The 24971-nt window shown below is 48.7% G+C and overlaps 1 protein-coding gene across 1 annotated transcript; it reads left to right on the forward strand.

Moving 5' to 3' along the window:
* The first annotated feature begins 4505 nt into the window (after positions 1-4505).
* LOC146337506 (sphingolipid delta(4)-desaturase/C4-monooxygenase DES2-like) lies at positions 4506-20666 on the forward strand. The gene is made up of 3 exons (XM_084814313.1): positions 4506-4639; positions 15165-15907; positions 19439-20666. Exons 1-3 carry the CDS (start codon positions 4558-4560, stop codon positions 19580-19582), a joined length of 969 nt encoding a protein of 322 aa, XP_084670439.1. The 5' UTR covers positions 4506-4557; the 3' UTR covers positions 19583-20666.
* Positions 20667-24971: the final 4305 nt, after the last annotated feature.

Genomic DNA, 24971 nt, shown 5'->3' on the forward strand with positions numbered 1-24971 from the left:
TTCGGCCACTGGTCCAAATCTGGTCCTCCGTGATGGCTATGCCTCCACCCCGATTGCTTGGTGGCTTCCCAGCTGTTGTGCATTTCCCCTCCCATTATTTTTAAACCGGAATTGGCCAGGATGGCCCTGCAAATAGAGGACACCCTGCAAATAGAGGACACCTTTCAAAGAGAGGACAGTCCTCTGGCAGCCCTTCAAAAGAGAACTGTCTTCTGTAAAAAAACAGGCACCTGGCCACCCAACAACCAAGACCCATCTAGGCTAGTGGCCAACACTACATCATGGGGAAGTGAACTCCTGGTGGCCATTTGCTTTCTGGGGTCAATTCAAGGTGTTGGTTTTAACATTTAAAGCCCTAAATAGCTCAGGACTTGGGTTTGATGCCCTACCTGGAGGAGGATTCATCTGAGGAAAAAGAGGAAGGGGAGAGGAGAACCAGCACAATGCGCCCCAGCCAGAGCTAGGTGAGGAACAGGAGGCCTTGGCTGACGGTTCTCCCCTGGAAACATCTCAGGAGCAACCTGGCCCCTCTCGAGCAGTTCCTGAATTTCCCCAAATGCTGGAAGCAGAGCCTGAGATAATCCACCCCTCTGAAGGGGCGTAGAGTCAGATGTGGACAGCAAAAGAACAAAAAGAGCTCACAGCATGGAGCCTCCCTTAAAAGCAACAGGCTGACTTAATTAGCCAGCTGTGCTGATTAACAACCAGCTTTAATCAGCCCCGCCAATGCCAGCTCTCTGCTGAGAACAACAGCATCTTAACCTTGGCTTTGCAGTCCAAGACACCAGATCTGACAGGCTCCTAGGTCCTCGGCCACCCCCTGACTGGCCTTGAAGTTTGATAAAGAGTGGCCAGGTAGCTGGCCAGATGGGCGGCTAATAAAATAAATACATACATACATACATATATACATACGTACATAAATCAGTCAATCAATCTGCCACTTGTGGGCTGCTTTGGACTGCTTTGACCTCGCCTCTGCCTGTGCTTGCAAAACCTCCTTGGAACTCCTGTGTGCAACCTTGGACTGAACTGGTTGCTTGTCAGGAGGCACCCTAGCGGCCTCTTTCAGTAGACTCCAATAGCCAACTCAAGACATAGACGGAAGGATTTTTTTCAAGGCTTTAATCCTTTTACCACCAGACAGACCGCTTAACAAGATCAGCCTTGGATGGCCTTCTCTCTGTCCCATCAGCCAGGACAGCTAGACTGGTGGGGACGAGGGAGAGGGCCTTTTCTGTGGTGGCCCCCACTCTGTGGAACTCCCTCCCTAGGGAACTCCGTCATGCCCCCTCTTTAATGAGCTTCCGTCGTGCATTAAAAACGTTGTTGTTCAGGCAGGCATTTGGGGTAGGTTAGGGTATTTTAGAAAATGTTTTTATTGTAGAATTTTATTGTTTTAAACTGTTTTTATTGTATGTTGTACATCGCCCAGAGTGGCTGGGTGACCAGCCAGATGGGCGATTAATAAATTTAATAATAAATTAATAAATTTACAACTTAAGGACTCTTTCAGATGCTAATTACCAGTGACTAAGCAAGGAACAGCAGAGTGGCCTAAGCTTCGAATAGGCAGTTGATCCCCATTTGAAAGAGAGTCACTTGAAGACCCAGAACTTATGGGCTAGGGAGAGATCCTCCCTCTCTCCCTTGGGTCCATGGGAGGTGGCCGTTGCTTGCACGCCAAACGGGCGCTACGCCTCCTTTCTGCGCCCTCCATTGCTCGTCGCTCTCTGCGTCGAGCATCTAGCAAGCCTCGTTCCCACACTTTCTCACTGCCCGGGTCACTATCTCAGGAATGGCGGCAGGAGGAATCTCTGCCAGCTGCTGTGACTGTGAGGGATGAGCGGGCTCCTCTCCCACGGATTGCTGCTCTCCTCAGAATCAGAACTGCTCTGGGGTTCTGTCGGCTCAGTTTCCACCCTGACATTGCTCTCTCACTGCTGCTCCTGGGACTATCTGTGCCTTGCCCACGGCCCTTGCCTGTGCTGAAACAGGATATTGGCTGTCTAACAAACTACCTGTTTCAACAGATAGTTGAACAGAACCCACCTAGGTATTAAGAGCTGCAGGAGAGGCCGTTTTGAGGGCACCATTACCCTCAAAGGCCTGTTTGTCGGGGACCTGTGGAAGGGCTCTTGCGTTTGTCCCAAACTGAGGAATGTGCTCCCTCAAGAACGACGTTTGGCCCCCACTCTCTTGGCCTTTAGAAAGGGTGGGAAGAAGACGTGTCTTTTTAACCTAGTCCTTTAAATTGTTGTTGTCATTCTAGAGAGCTGTCAGGGTTGGATCGGAGCCCATAGAGCCCCAAAGCAGTTCTGATTCTGAGGAAGAGATAGAAACCGCGGGAGAGGAACAGGTGTGCTGTTCAGAGGCGCCGCCGGAGGGGGAGGGCCCTCCCTGCTCACGTTCCTGAGAGTGGTAGTGACCCTGGCAGGTAGGGACAACTGGAGCTTTGGGACGCTAAGTGCTGGGGCGGGGACAAGCGGGAGATGGAGAGCGCCGAGAGGAGGCGCTCAGCCCGCTTGGTGCGACGTCAACAGCTGCGCCCCGATGCCCCACGGGAAAGGGATGGACTTTTGCCTCCTAGCCCTTAAGTTCAGAGGCTTCCTGCCTTTCCCCTCCAAACAGAGACCAACTGATTCACTAAGGCTAGAATCACCTGCTAGGCAGCTCTCTTAAGTATCCTCATTAGGCTTATGCAATTAGCATCTGTAAGTGTCATTAGGTTGAATGGAAATAAAGCCTTGGCAAAGAGCCCTATCGTCTCTGTGTTGATTCTGGCTACTTGAGGATTTCAGAAGGCAGCAAGGGCGCTCCTGACATTGCCTGAGCCTAATGAGGGAAACTTAAGAGAGCTGCCTACCAGGGGTTTCTAGCCTTAGTGAATTAGTTGGTCTCCGTTTGGAGGGCAAAGGCGGGAAGCCTCTGAACTTAAGGGCTAGGAGGCGAAGGTCCACCCCTTTCCCGTGGGGCATCGGGGCGCAGCTGTTGGCATCATGCCAAGCGGGCTGAGTGCCTCCTCTCCATGACCTCCATCTCCCGCTTGTCCCCACCCTGGCGCCTAGCATCCCAAAGCTCCAGTTGTCCCTCCCCCTACCTGCCAGGGTTGCTACCACTCTCAGGAATGTGAGCAGGGAGGGGCCGGGCCCTCCCTCCGGCTGCGCCTCTGAACAGTGCACGGGTTCCTCTCTCGCGGTTTATATCTCTTCCTCAGAATCAGAACTGCTTTGGAGCTCTATGGGCTCCGATCCAACCCTGACAGGCAATTAGCATCTGTAAGTGTCATTAGGGTGAATGGAAATAAAGCCTTGGAAAAGAGCCCTATGGTCTGCGTGTTGATTCTGGCTACCTGAGCATTTCAGAAGGCGGCAAGGGCGCTCCAACAAGAGCACTCCCATGGCCCCTAGATAGCAACTGGGGAGTTATAGGACAGTTCAGATTCCTGGATCCGAGTCAGACAGCGCTCTGACCTCAGATTCAGGAGTCAGAGCTCTCTGTTTCTCTGCCTGCTCCTCATGGCCGGCAAAAGCAACCTTGGAGAGGAGAGGAAGGGGGCGGTTCTGTGGGCCGAGGGGACTGGGGAGGCCGGCTGACGAAGAATCTTCCAGCCTCCCCAGCCTCCTTCCCTCCTGGTCTGCAGAGTCCCAGCTAGACCAGTGGAAGAAACCCGTCTAGCCAAAATGTAGAGCAGGAAGAGCATGGTGGCGAAGATCAGAGGCTGACGGGCATCCGATGGGATTGCGCCCTTAATGTTTTACAGTTCATACAGCACAATCCTAGGCATATTTGCTAAGAAGTAAGTCCCACTGTGTTCAATGGTGCTTTCTCGCAGGTGAGCGTGCATAGGATAACAGCCTTAAAATTCTTTAAAAACATTATTTTAAGGTTTTATAGTTTTAAAGGGCTTTCTCCTGCGTTGCCCCCAAGCTATGGAACGTGCTTCCTCAAGAACTATGGTTGGTCCCAACTCTCTTGGCCTTTAGGAAGGGTATCAAGATGTATCTTTTCAATGTAGCCTTTCAAAAGTTTTACACAGAAGTGTAGTTTTTAATATTTTTTATGGTTTTTACTGTTTTTAATGTTCTTGATTTTATTGTTGCAAGGTTTTATTGTTTTAAATTATTGTGCAATGCTTTGATGGCTTTTTAACAAATAAAGTGGCATATAAATGTTAATAATAAATACATACATAAATACGTAAATAAATATTGTTCACCTTGATGGCTTTTGAGACACTATATAAATGCTAAGAACAGATAAATCAAATAAACATCCTAACATTAACTACACATTCTTGAAGAAGTGCCCGAGGGCAGTATGAATCAGCTGTGGTTGTGGGTATACCCAGTTGCTGACAACTTTAGCTGTTTTATCCATGTGCTGTTAAGAATTCATCCCTGGTGTAAGGAAGACAAACTGGTTGAGCAGGTGGCTTTTGCATTGCAAGTGGGACGGGACTTGGTTTCTCCATGAGGGTGTTTCTTATAGATATAGCCAGATGACAGAGGGCAGCGGAAGGTGATACTAGCAGAGGGACTCTTCAGAAAGGTCTGCATGGGGAAGCCAGGAAGCAGAGATGGTTTTGAGTGGGTCTACACAGATCAACCACACACAGACAGAAGGAAGGAGATCTTGGGTGAGTTTGCAACAGGTCAGTTCTTCCAGGAGGGTCTTTGGCTGAAGGAACTGGGTTGGTATGAGAGGACTAGGAAAACTCAGGAGGAAGAGGACAAATTGGGATGAGATGGGAAGGAAGGTGGAATTGGACTGAAAGTGTGGGGACAAAACAGGTCAGAACCAGAGATGGGAGGAGGTACAATAAGCCCAGAGAGGAATCTGGATGCCCTAAATACAAGGGACATAGATTGAAGGAAGCACTGGAAGTGAGCAGGCACAGCACGGGTCAAAAAAAATATATTAAACTTGCCCAGAATCAGATGAGAACAGCAAAGAGGGGAAATGATGACTAGGGATAGGAGCAGGTGAAACAGAATCGGGAAAAGGTCCAGTTGACAGAAAGGGGAGAGAACCTGATGACCAGGAATGTGCTTTATTATAGGAATTTGTTTTCCAAATTTGCTAGCTTTTAACAGCTGTGCAAATTGTCCTAGAATTCTTCCAGGCTTGTGAAGTAGGTTCCTACTGCAATTATTCCCATTTTGCAGAGGAGAAGAACTGAGGCTACGGAACAGTGACTTGCACAAAGGCACACCACACAGAAAGGCTTGGGAGGAATGGGACAGGAATGCTTGGGGCTTGCCTAAGATCATAAGGTCGTTTGCTGTGCTGCAGAAGGTGGGAGGGACAATCTGCTTCAGTGGCACTCTGAAAACCATTCCTGAGCGAAGCAAAAGCTTGGGTTGTATGTGCAACTGGGGGCAGCCCGTTCTCCTCCCAGATGAGACCACTGCTGTCTGCCATCTGGTGCATTACCCTTCTGGCAGAGGAGACCCAGTTTTAAATCCTTCTCCCAATCTGCGTGGCTCTGAACAAAGTCCAAGAGTCCTGAATGCCTTACAATCTAAGATTCGAGACAGAGGAGAACTTGAAGGGGGGGGGAGAAGGGTGTGGGGGAAATGGGTGCAAGGGTAGGCCAAGGAGGAATATGTCATCATTAGGTCCACGGACTTAGGCGCAGGGTGACACCGGGTGGGAAGCTCCTAGCATTACCACGCAGAAGGTGCCCTTCCCTCCTTAATGGATTTTCTTTGGTAAAGTAGAAGGTGGAAGAGGTGGTGGGGAAACTCAGGAGGTTACACGTGGAAGGTTACGATGTCTGACCCCTGAATGAGGCACAGTGATGCTGTGGTAGCAGCCTCATCTGGAAGCACCCTTAGTTACAATGGGGTGTGGGGACAAAGGTGTGTCAAATGCTTCATCTAAAAGGTGTGTTTTGTGCAGAGATGCAAAGGAAGCAATACTACACAGGCGTTGACTCTTGCTTAGTTACTGGCAGTAAGTAAGAGCCTTAAGTTAAAATATGTATTGCGGGGGGGGGGGGACCACTTTTGCCTTTGGCAATGCAGCCCCCCCCACCAGCTTCTCTGATATGGAATTCAACCCTCAGGCTGAAAGATGTTCTGAACCCCTGGTCTAAGCCAACCAGGAAGCCTCCATCTACAGCTGGTTCAGCATTATGTCCAAACTGGGATCCCTGCCTAGCTCCTTCCTAAGCGAACCAGAATCCTAAGCCAAGAACAAGCCCTGGTTCCATTTCTGTTTCTACCGTGAGATGGCTGTCTCACGAAAAGCTTAAGCCAGAATAAGCTTAAGACGAAAGCTTATTTGAGACGAAAGTTTAAGCCAGAATAAATGTGTGAGTCTTTAAGGTGACTCAAAGCTTTTTCTTGTTCTTGTCAGAAAAGTTGCCAATGGGTGAAAATTGGACACTTAGAATCCTAGAATCATAGAATAGTAGGGTTGGAAGGGGCCTATAAGACCATTGAGTCCAACCCCCTACTCAGTGCAGGATTCCAAGTCAAAGCATCCCTGAGAAGTGGCTGTCCAGCCTCGTCTTGAATGCCTCCAGTGTGGAAGAGCCCACCACCTCCCCAAGTCATGGGTCCCATTGTCATATTGCTCTAACAGTCAGGACATTTTTCCTGATGTTCAGCCGGAATCTGGCTTCCTGTCATTTGAGCTCATGATTCCGTGTCCTGCACTCTGGGATGATGGAGGAGAGATCCTAGCCTACCTCTCTGTGACAACCTTTCAAGTATTTGAACAGCCACCTTCTTCTGCAGGAATGTAGGTGTGGTTGTCATATCTTATGAGTGTGTTTTGATATTTCCTCCTCCTCCTGGACCTGCAATCATCTACAAGGAATTCCACCTGGGGTAAAAACAGCACTTATAAAGATGTAGAACAACCTTGGTGACTGGAGGGCCGCGGTGGCGATATCACAAGCCAGATGTCACCTTCCATTTGCCAGTACTAGATTTCTTTTTTATTGCTAGGTAGTCTCCTTAATCTCTGTTCCATTTCCTCCTCCTTGCATTCCACCAAAAACAACAAAGACTACTCCTACCCTCCAAATATCTTTAAACTACTTGAAATTCCATGTACTTTATGTGCATAGTAGAATCTGGGTTATGATAGTACAGAGCAATAGTTTCAATCCTTTCTTGGTCATGGCATGTTGTGGCATCCTCTCTCTCTCTCTCTCTCTCTCTCACACACACACACACACACACACACACACACTTATTGGAGCTGATTGGCTGGTGAGTAGAGTGTGTTGTGTTCTGTCTCTTAAGAGGTAATGCAGAAGGTCCAGCAAAGCTCACTGGGTGATTTGGGGCCAGTCACTGACTCTCGGCCTAACCTACCTCACATGGTTATTGTGAGGATAAAATAGAGAAGAGGAGGATAATGTAAGCTGCCTTGGGTTCCTTGCAAGAGGAAGAAAGGCAAGATATAAATGTAACCGATATATATAATATACAAAATCTATCAAGTAATATCTGTGAAGTTTTGAATTTGAGACATATATTTTGAAATCCATCCATCATCTATCTCACATTCAAAACTTCACAAATATTAGTTGATAGATTTTGTTCTTAGTTAAGCCTGTCTGATCATCCCTAATATATCTACTAATAATGTTATTGAATTTGTTCGTAAAAATTTTCAAATCTTAAAACTCCTCCTTCAGCAAGGCTGTGGGGCCAGTATGCTTCTGGTTAGGTATGTTCTTTACCTTGCTTGGGAATAACAATTATTTTAGCTTCAAAGGCAAGTAAGGGGAGACATGACGGAGGTGTACAAAATGATGCATGGTGTGGAGAATGTGGTCAGGGAGACATTTTTCTCCCTCTCATAATACTAGAACCCAGTGGGGTCGTCCCATGAAGCTGATTGGTGGCAGATTCAGGACAGATAAAAGGAAGTCCTTCTTCACACACACAGTGTGTAGTTAAACCATGGTGTCTGCTACCACAAGATCGTGTGTAGTGTGCAATTACCCTGCTTCAACCACAGAATTTTACAGGGGTCCAGATGATGCCTTCCATTTGTAACCCTCCTGTGTTTTCCCACTTTCTCTTCCATCTTGTTCCCCAGCAACTGGTGTACATAGGCATACTGCCTCTGATTCTTATATTGCCCTCAGGCTAGTATCCATTGATAGCCTTATTCTCCCTGTATTTGTTTAATCCCCTTTTAAATCCATCCAAATTGGTGGCAACTGCTGTACATAGGTATACTGCCTCTGACACTGGCCATCTTTCAGCCACTGCTGGACTAAAAAGACCTTGGTCTGATCCAGCACGGCTCTTCTTACATTCTTATTGCATCCTGCCCAGCAGAATGAAGCACACTCCCATCCAAGCCGCGGATGTCCTCTGTAATGAAACTGGGTGCGGCTCTCAGGTCCTGTAAATCACATGCCCTCAAAAGAAAAGGAAAATCCTTGGTGCGGAGTAGTGCCTGACTTGTTTATATTAAAGAATGACAGGTGCTGAGTGAGGGCGGCTGCAGGTCAAAACAGCCAGGCTTCTCCACCTATTCTAAACCAGGTTGCTATGGACAGGAAAGGCAGGTGGCATGATGTGTGCATTGCTTCTGCGTGCCCACGTCATTGGCTTGGCGCCCGTCACACGCACACTGGCCCGTCGGCTTGGTGATGAAGAGCAAAGAGAATGAATCGTTTGTTCTGTGTCTTATGGGTTGTGCCAAAGCAGGCTTGGTCATGAAACGGGTTGATGGTCTCGCCTCAAGAGGGCAAAACTTGGGCATAAACTAGTTTAGTGGAGGCTGGTGGCTCCGGTGTCAGTGGGGCAGTGAATCCGCTCCAAGTTTCAGTCAGAACTCTACAGGAGCTCTCCAAGGCTGGGGAGCTCCTTTAGAATTCTGACTGGTTCTGACCGAAACCTGGAGTGGATTGACTGCCCCACTGACACCGGAGTCGCCAGCCTCCACTGACCTAGAGGCATCAAATTATGGCCCCATTTTGATCCAATAAACGAAATGACACCCATGGCTGGCTCCAGGTTTTTGGGGGGTGGGGGCGGACACCTCACCGTGGTGTGCCCTTCGCCTTGGTGGCATTGCTCCTCTCCAGTCCTTGCTGCTGCCCAGCAGGAAAGGACAAGGATGGACCACAGCGCAGTGTGATAGAGCACGTGCTTTGCATGCGGAAGGTCCCAGGTTCAACCCCCAGCAGCTTCTCCAGGCAGGGTGAGGAAAGACTCCTGCCTGCAACCCTAGAGAGCCGTTGCTGCCAGTCAGTGTCAACAATACTGGGCTGGATGGGCCAAGGGCCCAGCTCAGTACAAGGCAGCTTCCTCTGTTCTTGTGACAAGTGGACAAGCCGCAGTAGCTCCTGCTCCTTCTCACGGCTGTGGCTGTGGGCCCTCCTGAGTAGTTGAGGGACCGCATGGCGAGGGAAGCAAGGTGCAGCGGCAGTGGCACGTCGGAGGTTGACGCAGGGCCAGTGTCGAGGGCAGGCACGGTTGGGCACCTGCTGAGGGCCCGCACTCCAGCGGGGCCCCGCTGACAAGATCCCCCTGGAGTTGTTGTTGTTCCTTCTCACCGCTGCAGCCCGCTTGTTGACCTGCCTCTCGCTCTGGCCCAGACAACGGCGGTGCCAGTGAGGAGGACAAGCGGCAGATGCCCCCCGGCGTCTGACTCGCTGGCTCTGTGCCCGTCAAGCAAGCAAGCAAGTGGGAGCGAAAATGAGGGAGGATGAGGAACAAGAGCAGCTGGTGAGAATGGTGGAGAGAAGGTGGACTCACTGAGGGAGGGGGCCCACTGAGGGTGTCTGGCCAGAAGGCCCTCCAAAGCCTGGGACTGGGCTGGTGGCCATCTCTTCCACAGCTCTGAGGCCTTCGCAGCTGCCAGGGGAACGCTGCCAACCTAACCTTGTTGGTGCTGTCACGAGGAATGAAATTATGTGGGAGAGACATTTTTTTGGCTGGTAGGGTGCACTGAGCGAGAAGCCTTGGGCAGGAAGCCTCAATGAACAGGTCATTCTTCCTCCAGCAGACTTCTAACAATAGCGGTGGAACATAACCAAAGATCTTTCCTCCAACCTGATGTCTGCAAGACATCTTAACCAGGGGCCGGGGGGTAGGAACACGGGCAGAGTCTGGATGTAAACGTCTGCTCCCGCCTCCAGTTGTCAACGCCAGAGTTAAACTAGGGATGGATGAGCTGCTCCTGCCGCAAGGTGACAGCGGCATCAGGCTCTCTCGGAGAATTGCCACCAGGGCCGGCCCTACCACGAGGCAGAGCGAGACAGCTGTCTCAGGCAGCAGAAGCTGAGGGGCAGGAGGGGCTGCGACAAGGTGTTGAAGGACAGGCCTGTGTGTGCCATGCAGCCTGCCCGGAGCTCCCCACACTAGCCCTCAGGTATAGTGGAGGATGCCATCCCGCTGTCAATGTTGAAGGAGAATTCAGTTGCCAGTCTGGTCAGCTTTTATACTCGGAGTGGGGAGAGGCCCCATTTTGTCCGCTTCAGGCAGCAAAATGTCTCGAACCAGCCCTATTTGTCATGGCAATCCTGAAACAGGAAAGGGAAGGGCCTGGTGAGTGGCAACTCTGGGCAAACTGGGTCAAATCTCACCTCTGGCTGCCTCATGCTCCCTGAAATGTCAGCCTCCCCCACTTAGTTCCATTCCTCATGATAATACCATTGGCAGTAGGGCTGGGCCCCAGCATGTCAGGAAGCTGCTAAGGCCCCTGAGCTATGGGCCTCGGGACAGTCACTTGTTTCTCAGCCACACTTACCCATCTGTAAAATGGCACCATATTCCCCTCATAGGGTGGCTGGTTCAGAGAGCGAGCCCTAAAAGGACCAGTTAGCACTTTGCAGAAATAGAGGTGTTACTTAAATGGGAAATAATACCAAAATATCTCAGTTTAAAAGTATCCTTTTTAAGGGTGCTTCTAAACAAGGCTTTTATCATGCAAATCCCCTGCCTGATGAACTTGGAATCTTGCAAGAGGTCAAGATGTATTCATTAAGGTGGAAAAGAGAGAATAGTTAACACAACACTTGAGTGATTATTTGTGCTGTGGGATGCAGTCCCATTTTCCTTGGAGCTGCCATCTCCCTTTCCTGTAAGCAATAAGGTCAAGTTACTCCTTCTCATTAGGACTGTCAGGGTGGAAACTGAGCCGATGGAACCCCAGAGCAGTTCTGATTCTGAGGAGCAGCAGCAATCTGTGGGAGAGGTGCCAGCTCATCCCTCACAGGCACAGCAGCTGGCAGAGATTCCTCCTGCCGGCATTCCTGAGATAGATAGTGACCCTGGCAGTGAGAAAGTGCGGGAACGGGGCTTGCTGGACGCTCGACGCAGACGCAGGGAGCGACGAGTGATGGAGGGCGCGGAAAGGAGGCGTAGTGCCTGTTTGGTGCGCGAGCAACGGCCGCCTTCCTTGGACCCAAGGGAAAGAGGGAGGATCTCTCCCTGGCCCATAAGTTCAGGGTCTTCAAGTGACTCTCCTTTCAAACGGGGATCAACTGACTACTTGGCTCATAGGCCACTCTGCTGTTCCTTGCTTATTCGCTGGTGATTAGCATCTGAAAGAGTCCTTAAGTTGTAAAAGGATTAAAGCCTTGAAAAGAAACCTTCCGTCTGTGTCTTGATTTGGTTATTGGAGTCTACTGAAAGAGGCCGCCAGGGCACTCCTGACAAGGACGTGTGATAACGATAATTACAGGTTGCGTGTACTATGCTGGGTCTTGCTGTCCCTTAATGGCTAACTGAGCGCATTCATCTTCTGCTCGACTTGTTTGGCTGCATATGCTGCTGTGCAAAGCACTTTCTGTAGGGGACGCGCAGCTCCGCGTGTGGTCTGGATTGTGCAGGTTGGACAGAGCGGCTGGGGAGGTACCTGTTCTCTCACCCAGGCTAGTGGGTTCTCTCTCAAACTGGTGGGTTCTCTCTTTAAGCTGGTCAGAATCATTCACCTCTTGTGATGCCCCCAGTGGGGGTAGTGATAAATTTGGACGTGCAGCTGCTCATCAGGACAGTCCCAATAGCCACACCGCCAAGGGGAGTCCAAACATGCAGAGAGCTGTGTTAATCCCTCCTCCTGTGTATACGTCAGCCTTTCCCAAGATGGTGCCCTCTGGATGTTTTGGACTACAGCTCCCAGCATTCCTGACTATTGGCCATGCTGTCTGCGGTTCATGGGAGTTGAAGTTCAAAACATATCTAGGCCACCAGGTCAGGGATGGCTGATATATGTCTTCTATAGGTCTTTATAAATCTATTGGGTCTTAATAGCCCATTCAAGACCAGCCCACAACAAAATACTTGGCATTACAACAGGGACAGCTCGCAATATATTGTTGTTCATAGAATCATAGAATAATAGGGTTGGAAGGGGCCCATAAGACCATCAAGTCCAACCCCCTGCTCAGTGCAGGAATCCAAGTCAGAGCATCCCTGACAGGTGGCTGTCCAGCCTCATCTTGAATGCCTGCAGTGTGGGAGAGCCCACCACCTCCCTAGGTCATCGGTTCCACAGTTGACACAGTGGAGGCTGGTGGCTCCGATGTCAGTGGGATGGTGAATCCAATCTGGGTTTCAGTCAGAACCAGTCAGAACTCTAAAGAAGGGATCCGAAGTGCTTTGCATCGAAGCTACCAGCCTCCACTGAGAAGACGTCAGCATCCCTGTTAATAAAAGGTCCTGGCGTTTCGACCCTGTGAGCCCTACAGCACACCACTGGAAGCCCCCTCAGAAACCCCAGCACTGCCTTCTTGTTCACTCTCAGTTTAAGCACAAACTCCTTGTTCTAACCTCGAAAGTTTTCTGTGGTCTTGCATCAAACTCACTCTCTCTCATTGGGCTTCTCTACATGAGAGATTTACTGCATGCTCGTGAGTCGTCACTCATGGAGGTTTGCGGGTTCATTACATGATGTCGTCAACCTCCGGAACGTCTCCTTCACTTCTCCCCGTTTATCCCACTTCCAAAAAGATCGGAGGTAAGCTGTAATAAAAGCTTATATTTTTTATAAAATATAAATATTGGCAGTGTGTCATGCCGGTGTAGCGTCGCAACGTGCTATGAACTTGCTGAGGAAGGACTTTCCTCGATCCAACCCACGTGTCCCCCGTGTAAATGCCTGAGCACATTTCTCGATTGCAGGCGTGGCGAGTGCATGGTGGTCTGACGTCTCCCCCCACCTCCCGGAACAAGCCCGATCCACACTGAGTCAGTCTGTCCAGAACTAGCGAGAGTGAGCAAGTGCTGTCGACCTCCTGCCTGGTCGGCTGTTTTTGCCCTCCTCCCCGATCTGAGAGAGTTATGCCATGGCTAGGACAGAGCTTCCAGCTTGCTCACCTATATTTGGGGTGTGGGTGGGGTGGGGGGAATGGGGATCACAGATTTCCTGGGGGCTGCAAGGAAAAGGTCCGGCACAAGTTGAGTGACAAGAGACTCCCCTTCCCTGTCTCCCCCCGCACTCCTTTTCACACATGCTGGGGAGGGAGGGAGGTGCTCCCGCCATCCCTCAATTCAAACCACGTGTCTGCCATGTAAAGGAGCCCATCGTAATCCCGCAAAGAAACCGAAAGCAGAAAGCCCTGGTAAGGAGGCAGGTTTTTTGCTTAATTTATCTCTGTCTTTATATCTCAGCTTGCACTCCTCCAGCTCCACGTTGCTCAGCCACCCAAACGTCTCCAACGGTTTCAGTACTTTCACTACTGCTGCAAATATAATCTGTATACTGTTTTTTGCTCATGCTCCTCTGTACTGTGCCGTGCCATGGACCTTGATGGTAATATAACCAAGAAATTAAATGAACCAACAAGAACACACAGGGGCAGGAGGCGAAGGGCTGATTTTCATGACTTTGCAGTTCCACAGTCTGCACTGTAATTCTTAGTGGCTCAGTAGCCGGCTTTCTTCTGATCACGGACGAAGCACACTGCTGCCTGACCTGGGAGTTGTCCATGCTGATAACGGCCTCAAGGCAGGGATGCGGTCAAGCAACTTTACGTTTCTACCTGGGGCTACCTGGGCTAACAGAAAAGACTGTGCAGAATACATCCCTGACTGCTTCTTGCTTGCTTCACCTTTATTCATCAGAGCAGGTGTTGGGTCAGCACCAAAGCAGCACCTTTTGGGTCAGTGGGCGCATTTGGAATTTTGAGAAAGTGTTTTGGGCACCATCACAAGATGGCTGCCATGGGAGGTAGTGTCCATTTACAACATGGCTGCTATGATGGGCATCGCCAGCCGCAGAATACCCATTTCCCAGAGGGCAAACTGGTGAGGCTGAAAGCACCGCCTCGCCCTGTATGAACCTACCCAGTCCCTAAGGTCACCTTCAAGGCTATTCTCTGTGTGCCCCCCCCCCCGAAGTTTGGGGGGTGTCAGTTCAGGAACAGGCCTTTTCTATGATAGCCCTGTGTTTATGGAACGCTCTCCCCAAGGGAGCTCATCTGGCACCCAACACTGTCATCTTTTCGGTACCAAGCAAAGACGTTCTTATTTCCCCAGGCGTTTGGACATTACTTATAGCCCAATTGTCGTGGACTGCTTTTGTGATGTTCATTCTAGGCTGTGAGCAGGGAAAGATTTTGTGTATATGTGGATGAACACTTTTCATTTTGTATTGTTTTTAGATTGTGTTTGTGGGTTTAAAAATTATTATTGTGCTGATTACGGTTTATACTGATTTGGGTTTTTTTCTGTTATATTCATCATGGATTTCTGTATTGTGTGTGTAAGTCCTTTCAAGACTGCTTTTTGCAGTGGGAAATGACACATGAACTTCATTATTTATTATTGTTATTAATATGATACATTTTCATTCCAACCTTCCTCTAAGGAGCTGAGAGTAGCGTGCATGGTTCCCCACTTTATACTCCCAACAACCCTGTGAGGTTGCTTAGGCTGAGAGAGGGAGAGAGAGGATGCTCCATGGTGTCCCGCAAGGTTTGACCCTGGGTCTCCTCCACTCCCAAATCTGACACTCTAACCACTGCACCAGTAGACTAAGAGAAAAATGGATCATTAGAACCAACACTCCCAGAGCAATCCTAGGCTCATTTACTTAGAAGTAAGTTCCACTCTATTTAGTAGGGTTACTCCTAAGTAACTCTGTGTGGGATTGCAGCCTCAGTCCTTCTTGTCATCCCATTGAGGTGACTTTCATTGCCACTCCAGTTAACCTCTCTTTCCTGTTTTCCTCCAACACAGCCAAATATCCTGAGATAAAGAAACTGATGGGCCCGGATCCCAACATGAAGTGGGTGGTGACCCTCATGGTTCTAACTCAGGTGGTAGCCTGCTACCTGGTGAAGGGCTTGTCTTGGAAGTGGGTCTTCTTCTGGGCCTATACCTTTGGGGGCTGCCTCAATCATTCGATGACCTTGGCCATCCACGACATCTCTCACAACGTGGTGTTTGGCAACAAAATGGCCAAGTGGAACCGGTACTTTGGCATGTTTGCCAACCTCCCCATCGGAGTCCCATATGCCACCTCCTTCAAAAAGTACCATGTGGACCACCACCGCTACCTGGCTGGGGACAAGCTGGATGTCGACGTCCCCACCGAGTTTGAGGGCCACTTCTTCAACTCCCCCCTGCGAAAGGTCATCTGGCTTATTTTGCAACCCGCTTTCTATGTCTTGCGGCCACTGTATGTCAACCCCAAGCCCTTCTCCCAAATGGAGCTCATCAACATTGCTGTCCAGCTGGCCTACGATCTTCTCATTTACAGCCTCTGGGGAGCCAAGCCAGTGTTCTATATGATTGCCGGATCCACCTTAGCCATGGGCTTTCACCCCATCTCAGGACACTTTATCGCTGAACACTACATGTACGTCAAAGGTCACGACACTGTCTCCTACTACGGGCCCTTGAACTGGATCACCTTCAATGTGGGCTATCACATGGAACATCATGATTTCCCCAGCATTCCAGGGAGCAAGTTACCACTGGTAAGACCCAACTGCTCCCTTGGTTGTTACACAGAAGTTAAGTGGAGGCTGGTAGCTCCTCTATGGCACTGTTCCTAGAGGGACAGCCATGTCAGTCTGTTCCAGCAAACTCAAAGAGTCTTGTGGCACCTTGCTGTCAAGTCCCTTGGTTCTCTCCCTTCACAATTAACACACTCTGAGTTACCAGGCTTCAGGTTTATTAGTTAACAACCAGGCTCTTTACAAATGCAAATCCTCAGAGACTCTCAGGCTACAAAGGAAAACAGCTACTCTATACAATTACGAATATCAATAGAGGAGCCAAGTGGGAATCAGATACACTGCCAGCAGTTTGAAACAAGAACTTGCTGGCCAGAATAACTTGGGGGTGGGATGCCCCTCCCTTACAGTTGTGCCCTCCTACGTAGGCTATCACGCATAGCCAGCCAGGTGGAACATCTGAGCTCCACCTCTAACTTTTCTTGCTTTGCTCTGGGCTGGACTCTAGCATCCTTCAGGTCACACCCCGCACTCTCCTCCTCCTCTGAGACCTGAGTTCTCATGGGGGAGGAAAGGGGGGGCCTTCAGGTCAAGCCATCTGTGTGCCAAGTTTCTGAGAAGAATGTCTATCCATATCTGAGCTCACTAGGGAGGAAACCTCCCCCGGTTCTGGCTGTTCCCATTCTGCGTCTGAGCTGCTAACTATCTCCACATGCTCAGAATCATTCCAGACACTTACAGAGTATATCAACAGTGGTGATTACCTTAACAGCTTTCAGGGAGCAATCCCATGGCCACTAGGCAGTGTCTAGATGGCCATAGGATTTTTTGGTTTCTGGGAACCGAGCTTGGAGCCAGGGCTCTGAGCTCAGTTCCCAGAAACCACACTCCCTCCCCCTCCCCCGCTGCCTCGTAGGCAGCGCAGTTCGTCCCTGTCTCCATGCTTGTAAGCACAGTGCGAAGTGGGCGAAAAGGGAGCATTCCCAGGGGCGGGAGGAGACAATGGAAGTGTCGTTATGATGCTTCCTATGTGCTGTCAGGTCTCCCCCACTCCCACTCCGACATGCCCTGGCTAGACAGCCGCAAATGCAGGGTAGCCAGAATGCGGAGGAGAGGACCCCCTCCGTTCTCCGCCTGCCCTGCATTGGATAGTCGGCGGCCTCCAAGTTTGGGCTATCACATGGAACATCATGATTTCCCCAGCATTCCAGGGAGCAAAAGGGAACAAAAGGGAGCATTCCAGGGAGCCTCCAAGTTTGGAGGCCGCCGACTATCCCCATAGGATTGTGCCCACATGTGGGGGGCGGTGGCAAGGGGGAGGTTAGATGTAAACTCTGTTGTCAGAGGGCATCGAAATGCAAAAAGTACAGACAATGATAACAGTTGCCATTTGCAAAATGTTGTTGGGTGGTAACACAGGCATTGCTGCAGTGGTGAGCTGATTAACACACGTAGTGTGATTTTAAAAAACCCTTTGTCCTTATTCATGCCACAGGAAATAGAGTCAAATCTCCTGATTAATTGTATTTCAGCAATTTCTTATTGATCTCTGTCTTTGAAATTCCTTTGTTCAAGAATGGCCATCCTAAGGTCATTGACAGAGTGTTCTGATTGGTTGAAATATCGCCCCACTGGTGTCTGAATGCTGCCATTCCTGATGTCAGATTTGTGCCCTTTTACTGTATTGCATAGCAACTGGCCTGTTTGTCCTATGTGGAATGCAGTCGGGCATTACTGGCAAGTGGGGGCATCTATCACATTGGAAAGGTGAGCAGGTGTATGAACACCTGGTGTTGTGGATGCCATTATTAGGTCTGTAATAGTGTTGCCAGAGTAGATATGGGGACAGAGTTGGCATCTGGGTCTCCACAGGGTCAGGTTCCTGTGTCTGTATCTCTGTTGTGAGGTCTGCTTTTGCTGGTGAGTATCCTTTCTACGTTGGACAGCTGTCTGTAAGCCAGGGCATGTGGGAGGGAGGTGTCATTGTCCAGGATAGGTTGTACATGGCAACAAGTAGTGTTCTGTAGCTTTCTCTTCTGGGTGTGTCCTGTAGTAGATTATTTTGAGTACTAACCTGGCCCTGTTGATCTGTATTTTTTCACTGGTGGGTGGTACTGTATTCTGAGAAATGCCCAGTTTAGATCCTTAAGCTGTGAGTCTCTGTCTGACAAGTCTGAGCAGATGCAGCTGTATCATGGGGCTTAGCTGTAGATGATGGATTCTGTGGTGTGTTCTGGGTGGGAGCTGGAAGCATGTAAGTACATGTCGCAGTCTGGAAGCTTCTGATATAGGGTGGTATTTATATTTCCATTATGTTGTTGCCCTGTTGTATCCAGAAAGTGAACCTGTTTGTGTACTGTTCTAGGCTCTGGTTGATGGTGGGGTGGAAGTTATTGAAGTTTTGGTGGAACTTCATCAGGGCCTCCTGTCCATGAGTCCAGATAATGGAGATGCCATCAATTAATCTCAGGTAGAGAAGAGGCTTTTGGGGACAGGAGCCAAGAAAGCATTGTTCATGTCAACCAGGAAGATGTTGGCATACCATGTGGGGCCATGCGAGTTCCCATGGCAGTGCCGTGCATCTGAAGATGTATGTTCTCTCCAAAGCTGAAGTCATTGTGGGTGAGTCCAAAGTGGTGTTTGATGGCTAGATGTGCTGTGGCCCCATCTGGAATGATGTCCCTAATGGCTTGTAGTCCATCTTTATGGAGGATGTTGATGTAAAGGGCATCAACGTCCCTGGTAGCTACGATGGTGTTTTAGGAACATCAGAAGCTGACTTATACTTAGAGACCCTTGGTCCATCTAGCCCAGTATTGTCAACACTGACTGGCAGCAACGGCTCTCCAGGGTTTCGGGCAGGTAACCCTACCTGGACATGCCGGGGATTGAACCTGGAACCTTCTGCATGTAAAGCAGGAGTTTTACCACTGAGCTACAGTCCCTTTCTCGGAGAGGGTCAATGGACTGTAGTTTCCTCAGGAAGTCAGTGGTATCCCGTATGTAGCTTTGTGTATTGGTGGCATTTAGTCTGAGAAAGGAGCCCATATAGCCAGACACCCCAACTGTAATGGTACCAATGCTCAAGACAGTGGGGTATCCAGGGTTGCCTGCTTTGTGTATTTTGGGCACTAGATAGAAGACACCTGGTTGAGGCATGCTGGGAGTTGTAGTCCAACACATCTGGAGGGCACCAGGTTGGGAATGGCTGCTACATAGGATAGGAATAACGGGGAAAAAATAATGAAAGGAACCCATCATCCCACCTCTGTGGGGTCACATGCAGGACTCTTGGAATTTTAAATCATTTTATGTATTTATGTATGTATTTATTGAACAATAATGTGCGCAGTTTGGGAATGACTGGGTTACTATTTCAGAGTACCTCAGTCCCCTGCTGTCCCCATACGTATTGGAAGGGTAATTCCAGTTGCACTGGTCTGTATCTGCTCCACCAGAGGCTTACTGGAGTTGCTCTCCATTACGAGCGAGCAACTTCTTTCTCTTATTCCTGTTTTGCCTGACTTTTCTGTGGCATGTCTCCCCTTCTAGGTGAAGAAGATCGCCTCTGAATATTATGACAGTCTTCCCTACCACAATTCCTGGATCCTCGTCCTTCGGGACTTCATTTTCAAAGAGGAGATGGGTCCCTTCGCCCGTGTGAAGAGGACATACAAGGTGGACAAGGTCTTATGAAGCTGGACGGCACTGATGCCCCCCCCGCCGGTCCCTCAAACAGTCCAGTTTTCCCTCCTCTCTGAGGAGGAAGAGGAGCAGAGAGAAGAGCTACTCATGCAGTTCACAAAACCGAATCTAATTAAGTTTAAATAATAATAATAATAAAGAATGAGTCTGAGAGACACCCAGACACAAAATGTTGAGTCAACAACCTAAAAGGGTTAGAAACATATATTTTTAGGTTCTTTCAGATGGCCATGGGCTTTCTTCACACCGAGCTTTTATCCTGCTATTGAGATGGCTCTCTAACAGAAGTTTGCGGGCTCTTTACATGATGCCGTGAACCTCCAGGGCGTCTCCTGCACTAAATGCCCTTTGTTCTGTTTTTAAATAGATTGCAGATCTATCAAATTTGCAGCAAGCTATCAAATTTGCAGCAAGAAGAAGAGCGAGATCAATGAAAGATAATGGAAGACTCAGATACTGGGAGAAGGAGGAGGGAAAGGGGAGGGGGAGAAGGAAGCATGTGAAAAAGAGAGTCATTGTGAACCTGCATTTAAAACAGAAGCAGAAAGCCCTATTTTAAATGCAGGATTTGGGGCTGGTGTAGAGATGCTCATAGAGTCAAGGCCCATCTTGCAGAATTGTGACTTTTGTGGCTCTGCCTCAGGTACCCAACCCAGAGACAAAATGATGGATAAAATCATCCACCAAAATGGGAACTTGAGCCTAAGAATTTCCCATGCATTGACACTTTGACAATTTGGGAAGAGGAGGCACAGCTGTGTTTAATCTCTAGTTACTCAAAGTGTAGGTCACAGCCCCCTCCCCATGGGGGTGCAAGGCACCTGTCAAGGTGTGTGTATAGGCAGTTCTTTCACCTGGCATCAGTGTCAATCAAAAGAAGCGTCATCTCCATCACTTCCAAGCTGGGCATGGTGGTATTTAATAAATGGGACAGAAGTGGGGCACAGGAAATGGGGGAAAAAGAAAGGAGGAAGGTGTCCTGACAATCCACCCACTCTAAATCCTTTACCCACACAAAACAGATGGTTGTTGGGTGCGCAGGTGATGCAGAAGGTAGAGAAAATTTAGCCATAGGGCTGTCATCTGCTTAAAGAACTCTTAGGGCACAGTCCTATGCATGTTTAGACAGAAAAAAGTCCTACAGCTTCCAGCATTCCGCAGCCAGCGTGGCTGGCTGAGTATAGCCAGAAACTGTAGGACTTTTTTCTATCTAATCATGCATAGGATTGTGCCTTTAAGCTGCTTCCAGACTGAGGGTTTCTAGCATCATCAACTGAAAGGCATGGAGTAGCTATTCCCTCTTTCCCTCCTTAGCTTTTTTTTTTTTTTTTGTGGAAGGAAAAAAGACAAAAGAAGGGGTGGGAAAACACGGGATGGCTGCAAAGTGAAATGGAGGATGTCATCGTCTGGACCAGCTGTAAAATTCCACATTTGAGATGGGGTGATTGTCAGAGGAAAGCCTTGTCTGGAACCAGCCTGAGTCAATTAATAGGATGAGATTTAGCAGATTAATTCATTAAATCTGTTTATGTGCAACAGCTTGTACAGGAGGCATTACACCTCTCTCTCACACAAGACGGTATGACTCTTCTAAGATGGGACTTATAAAAAGCATTAAAAATAATGTTGAAAATGTAAAACTCTGTTGTCTTGATTACTTGGGGGCGTCAACATGTTTTATCAGTCTGTCCAGTGAATCTGACTGGCGTGCCAGTGGTACTCTTGTGCACTCTAGTGGTAGTTTTTTTCTTAGCCGCAGAAGTTCTGCGGAATCTGTTTGTCAAAAGGCGGTGAATCCCAAATCCGACCGGCCCTCCTGAGATCATTATTTAGTTATCGAGGCATCTGGACTAGAAAAGAACAGAGATCACTTTGGGAGTATTCCTTGGGAACTGCATACCCGGCACCCTCTGACTTGATTAGCCCCAGGGCATTTTGGCACTTGGGAAGGAAAACTAAACCAAAAGGCAACCCCCCCACCTCCACCCCCTGCAGTAAAAACGGCAATGAAGCTAAATGCATTAATGGGGGCCATTAAAGAGTCTGAAACGTCTGCCTCCATCTGCTGCATGGTAGACCCAACCCTGATTGGCTTTCATCTGTTCTAGCTCAGATCAGCTGCCAAAGATATCTATGCAGCCAGCTGAGATGGCTCGTTCAATGGGGGAAATGTTCCTTTGATGCCATTCTGGGGTGCCCTGTGGATTCCCTGTGTCATTGCTGCTGGAATGTCCACCCTCTGCTTCCTATCATTTGGAATTGCAGAATCATAAAGGTTTTCTACATGAGACACTGATTGCGTGCTTGTCATTCCCTACTTGCGGGTTTATTTATTTATTTCATTTCATTTCTATACTGCCCAATAGCCAAAGCTCTCTTCAGTTGTTTACCTCAGAGCTGAGAATGATGAAACAAAATAGGAGAAGGCTTGAATACAGATGGAGAAGAACTCCTAGTGGATGCAATTAAACACTGGTGTGGGCCTATGGTAAGGGATATTCAGGGGGCAGGGAGGGCGGTCAAAAAACAACATCTTGCTGCCTCTATTGAATCCTCTATCTGCCGCCCAGCAGAGCTTTTCAGAGTCATCTGGGGCTATTACATACCGGCCCTTAGGACACTTGTCAGCCTATCTGAGGCCTGCTGCAATATATTTGCTAGGCACTTCCAAGATAAAATGTCTTGCATCCACCTGTTACAGCAGGTGAATCAAGTGAGGCATCGAGAGTACAGCCTTGTTCAGTTTTCCTGGATGAGTTTCAGTTGGTACAACCCAAGGACATTGACAAGGTGCTTGGACAAGGTTGTGCAACCACTTCCATATTGGATCCTTGCCCCTCTTGGCTGATTAACAGCATCAGGAACAGCTGGCTGGGCCAGGGAGGTGATTAATGCCTCCTTGTGAGAGTGAGTCATTCCTGGGCCAACTAAAGAAGACAGTGCTGAGACTACTTCTGAAGAAATCCTCCCTAGACCCAGACAATCTTAATAATTATAGGCCAGTGGCAAATGTTCCATTCCTGGGCATGGTCCTTGAGCAGGTGGTTGCAAGCCAGCTCCAGTCACTCTTGGATGAGGCTGATTATCTGGACCCATTTCAGTCAGAGTCAGGGTCCGGGACAGGTTTTGTCATGGAAACAGCCTTGGTTGCCCTTTATGATGACCTATGCCAGGAGAAAGATGGGGAGTGTGACCTTGTAGATTCTCCTTGATCTCCCTGTGGCTTTGATAACATCAGCCATGGTATTCTTAGAATCATAGAATAGTAGGGTTGGAAGGGGCCTACAAGGCCATCGAGTCCAACCCCCTGCTCAATGCAGGAATCCAAGTCAGAGCATCCCTGACAAATGGCTGTCCAGCCTCGTCTTAAAGGCCTCCAGTGTGGGAGAGCCCACCACCTCCCCAGGTAATTGGTTCCATTGCCGTATTGCTCTGACACTCAGGAAGTTTTTCCTGATGTTCAGCCGGAATCTGGCTTCCTGTAACTTGAGCCCATTATTCCGTGTCCTGCACTCTGGGATGATCAAGAAGAGATCCTGGCCTTCTTCTCTGTGACAACCTTTCAAGTACTTGAAGAGTGCTATCATATCTCCCCTCAGTCTTCTCTTCTCAAGGCTAAACATGCCCAGTTCTTTCAGTCTCTCTTCATAGGGCTTTGTTTCCAGTCCCCTGATCATCTTTGTTGCCCTCCTTTGAACCCTCTCCAGCTTGTCTGCATCCTTCTTAAAGTGTGGTGCCCAGAACTGGACACAGTACTCCAGATGAGGCCTAACCAGTGCTGAGTAGAGGGGAACTAGTACTTCCCGGGATTTGGAAGCGATGCTTCTATTAATGCAGCCCAAAATAGCATTTGCCTTTTTTGCAGCCACATCACATTGTTGGCTCATATTCAGCTTGTGATCGACGACAATTCCAAGATCCTTCTCGCTCGTAGTGTGGTTGAGCCACGTATCCCCCATCTTGTAACTGTGCATTTGGTTTCTTTTTCCTAGGTGCAGAACTTGGCATTTGTCCCTATTAAATGCCATTCTGTTGTTTTCTGCCCAGCACTCCAGTCTATCCAGATCACTTTGAATTTTGTTTCTGTCTTCCAAAGTATTAGCTATCCCTCCCAATTTTGTGTCATCTGCAAATTTGATCAGCATTCCCTGCACCTCCTCCTCCAAGTCATTAATAAAAATGTTGAAGAGCACTGGGCCCAGGACTGAGCCCTGCGGTACCCCGCTCGTTACCTCTCCCCAGCTTGAGAAGGTCCCATTGATAAGCACTCTTTGAGTCCGATTCTGTAGCCAACTGTGGATCCACATGATCGTTGTTTCATCTAGCCCACTTCGAGCAAGTTTGCTCATCAGGATATCATGGGGCACTTTGTCGAAAGCTTTGCTGAAGTCGAGGTATATGATGTCTACAGCATTCCCACGGTCTACAAGGGAGGTGACTTGATCAAAAAATGAGATCAGATTTGTCTGGCAGGACTTGTTTTTGACAAATCCATGTTGGCTTCGAGTAATCACGGCATTGTTGTCAAGGTGCTTCCAGATGGATTGCTTTATGATCTGCTCCAGAATTTTCCCAGGGATTGATGTCAGACTGACTGGTCTGTAGTTCCCAGGTTCCTCCTTTTTACCCTTTTTGAAGATAGGGACAACGTTAGCCCTCCTCCAGTCATCTGGCACTTCCCCGGTCCTCCATGATTTCTCAAAGAGAATAGACAGCGGTTCTGAGAGTTCTTCTGCCAGTTCCTTTATTACTCTAGGATGCAGTTCATCTGGCCCTGGAGATTTGAACTCATTCAAAGTAATGAGGTGTTCCTTGACCATATGCCTGTCGATCTCAAGCTGCAATCCTGCCCCTTCAGCCTGTACTTCGCCTTTGCCAGGGGGGTCATAGACCCTCTTTTGGGAGAAGACTGAGCCAAAGTAGGAATTGAGCACCTCTGCCTTTTCTTTGTCATCTGTTATCATTTTGCCATCCTTATTTAATAGCTGAACAACCATTTCTTTCCTCTGCCTTTTACTATGCACGTAGCTGAAGAAAGCCTTTTTGTTGTTTTTAGCATCCCTCGCTAACCTCACCTCGTTCTCTGCTTTAGCCTTCCTGACGCCATCCCTGCAATTCTGTGCTACCTGCCTGTACTCTTCCTTTGTTACTTGGCCTTCTTTCCACTTCTTATATGTGTCCTTTTTTGTTTTCAGGTCATCCCTAAGCTTTTTGTGAAGCCACATTGGCTTCTTCTGTTGTCTTCCACCTTTTCTTCTTGTTGGAATTGTTTGTGATTGTGCCTTGAGAATTTCCTTTTTTAAAAGTTCCCACCCATCTTGGACTCCTTTTCTCGCTAGCATTGTTTGCCATGGGACCTTACTGATCATTGTTCTGAGTT

Source organism: Heloderma suspectum, chromosome 10 (assembly GCF_057233095.1).
Source record: "Heloderma suspectum isolate Gila_16-S chromosome 10, 16-S_ref, whole genome shotgun sequence".
NCBI lineage: Eukaryota > Metazoa > Chordata > Lepidosauria > Squamata > Helodermatidae > Heloderma > Heloderma suspectum.

Bases quoted from the DNA above. Each gene is read 5' to 3' on its own strand.
- LOC146337506 (XM_084814313.1), top strand. From the start codon at position 4,558: ATGGGGAAGCCAGGAAGCAGAGATGGTTTTGAGTGGGTCTACACAGAT. The intron at 4,640-15,164 runs GTGAGTTTGCAA...CCTCCAACACAG, and splicing joins CAGAAGGAAGGAGATCTTGG to CCAAATATCCTGAGATAAAG. The intron at 15,908-19,438 runs GTAAGACCCAAC...CTCCCCTTCTAG, and splicing joins CAGGGAGCAAGTTACCACTG to GTGAAGAAGATCGCCTCTGA.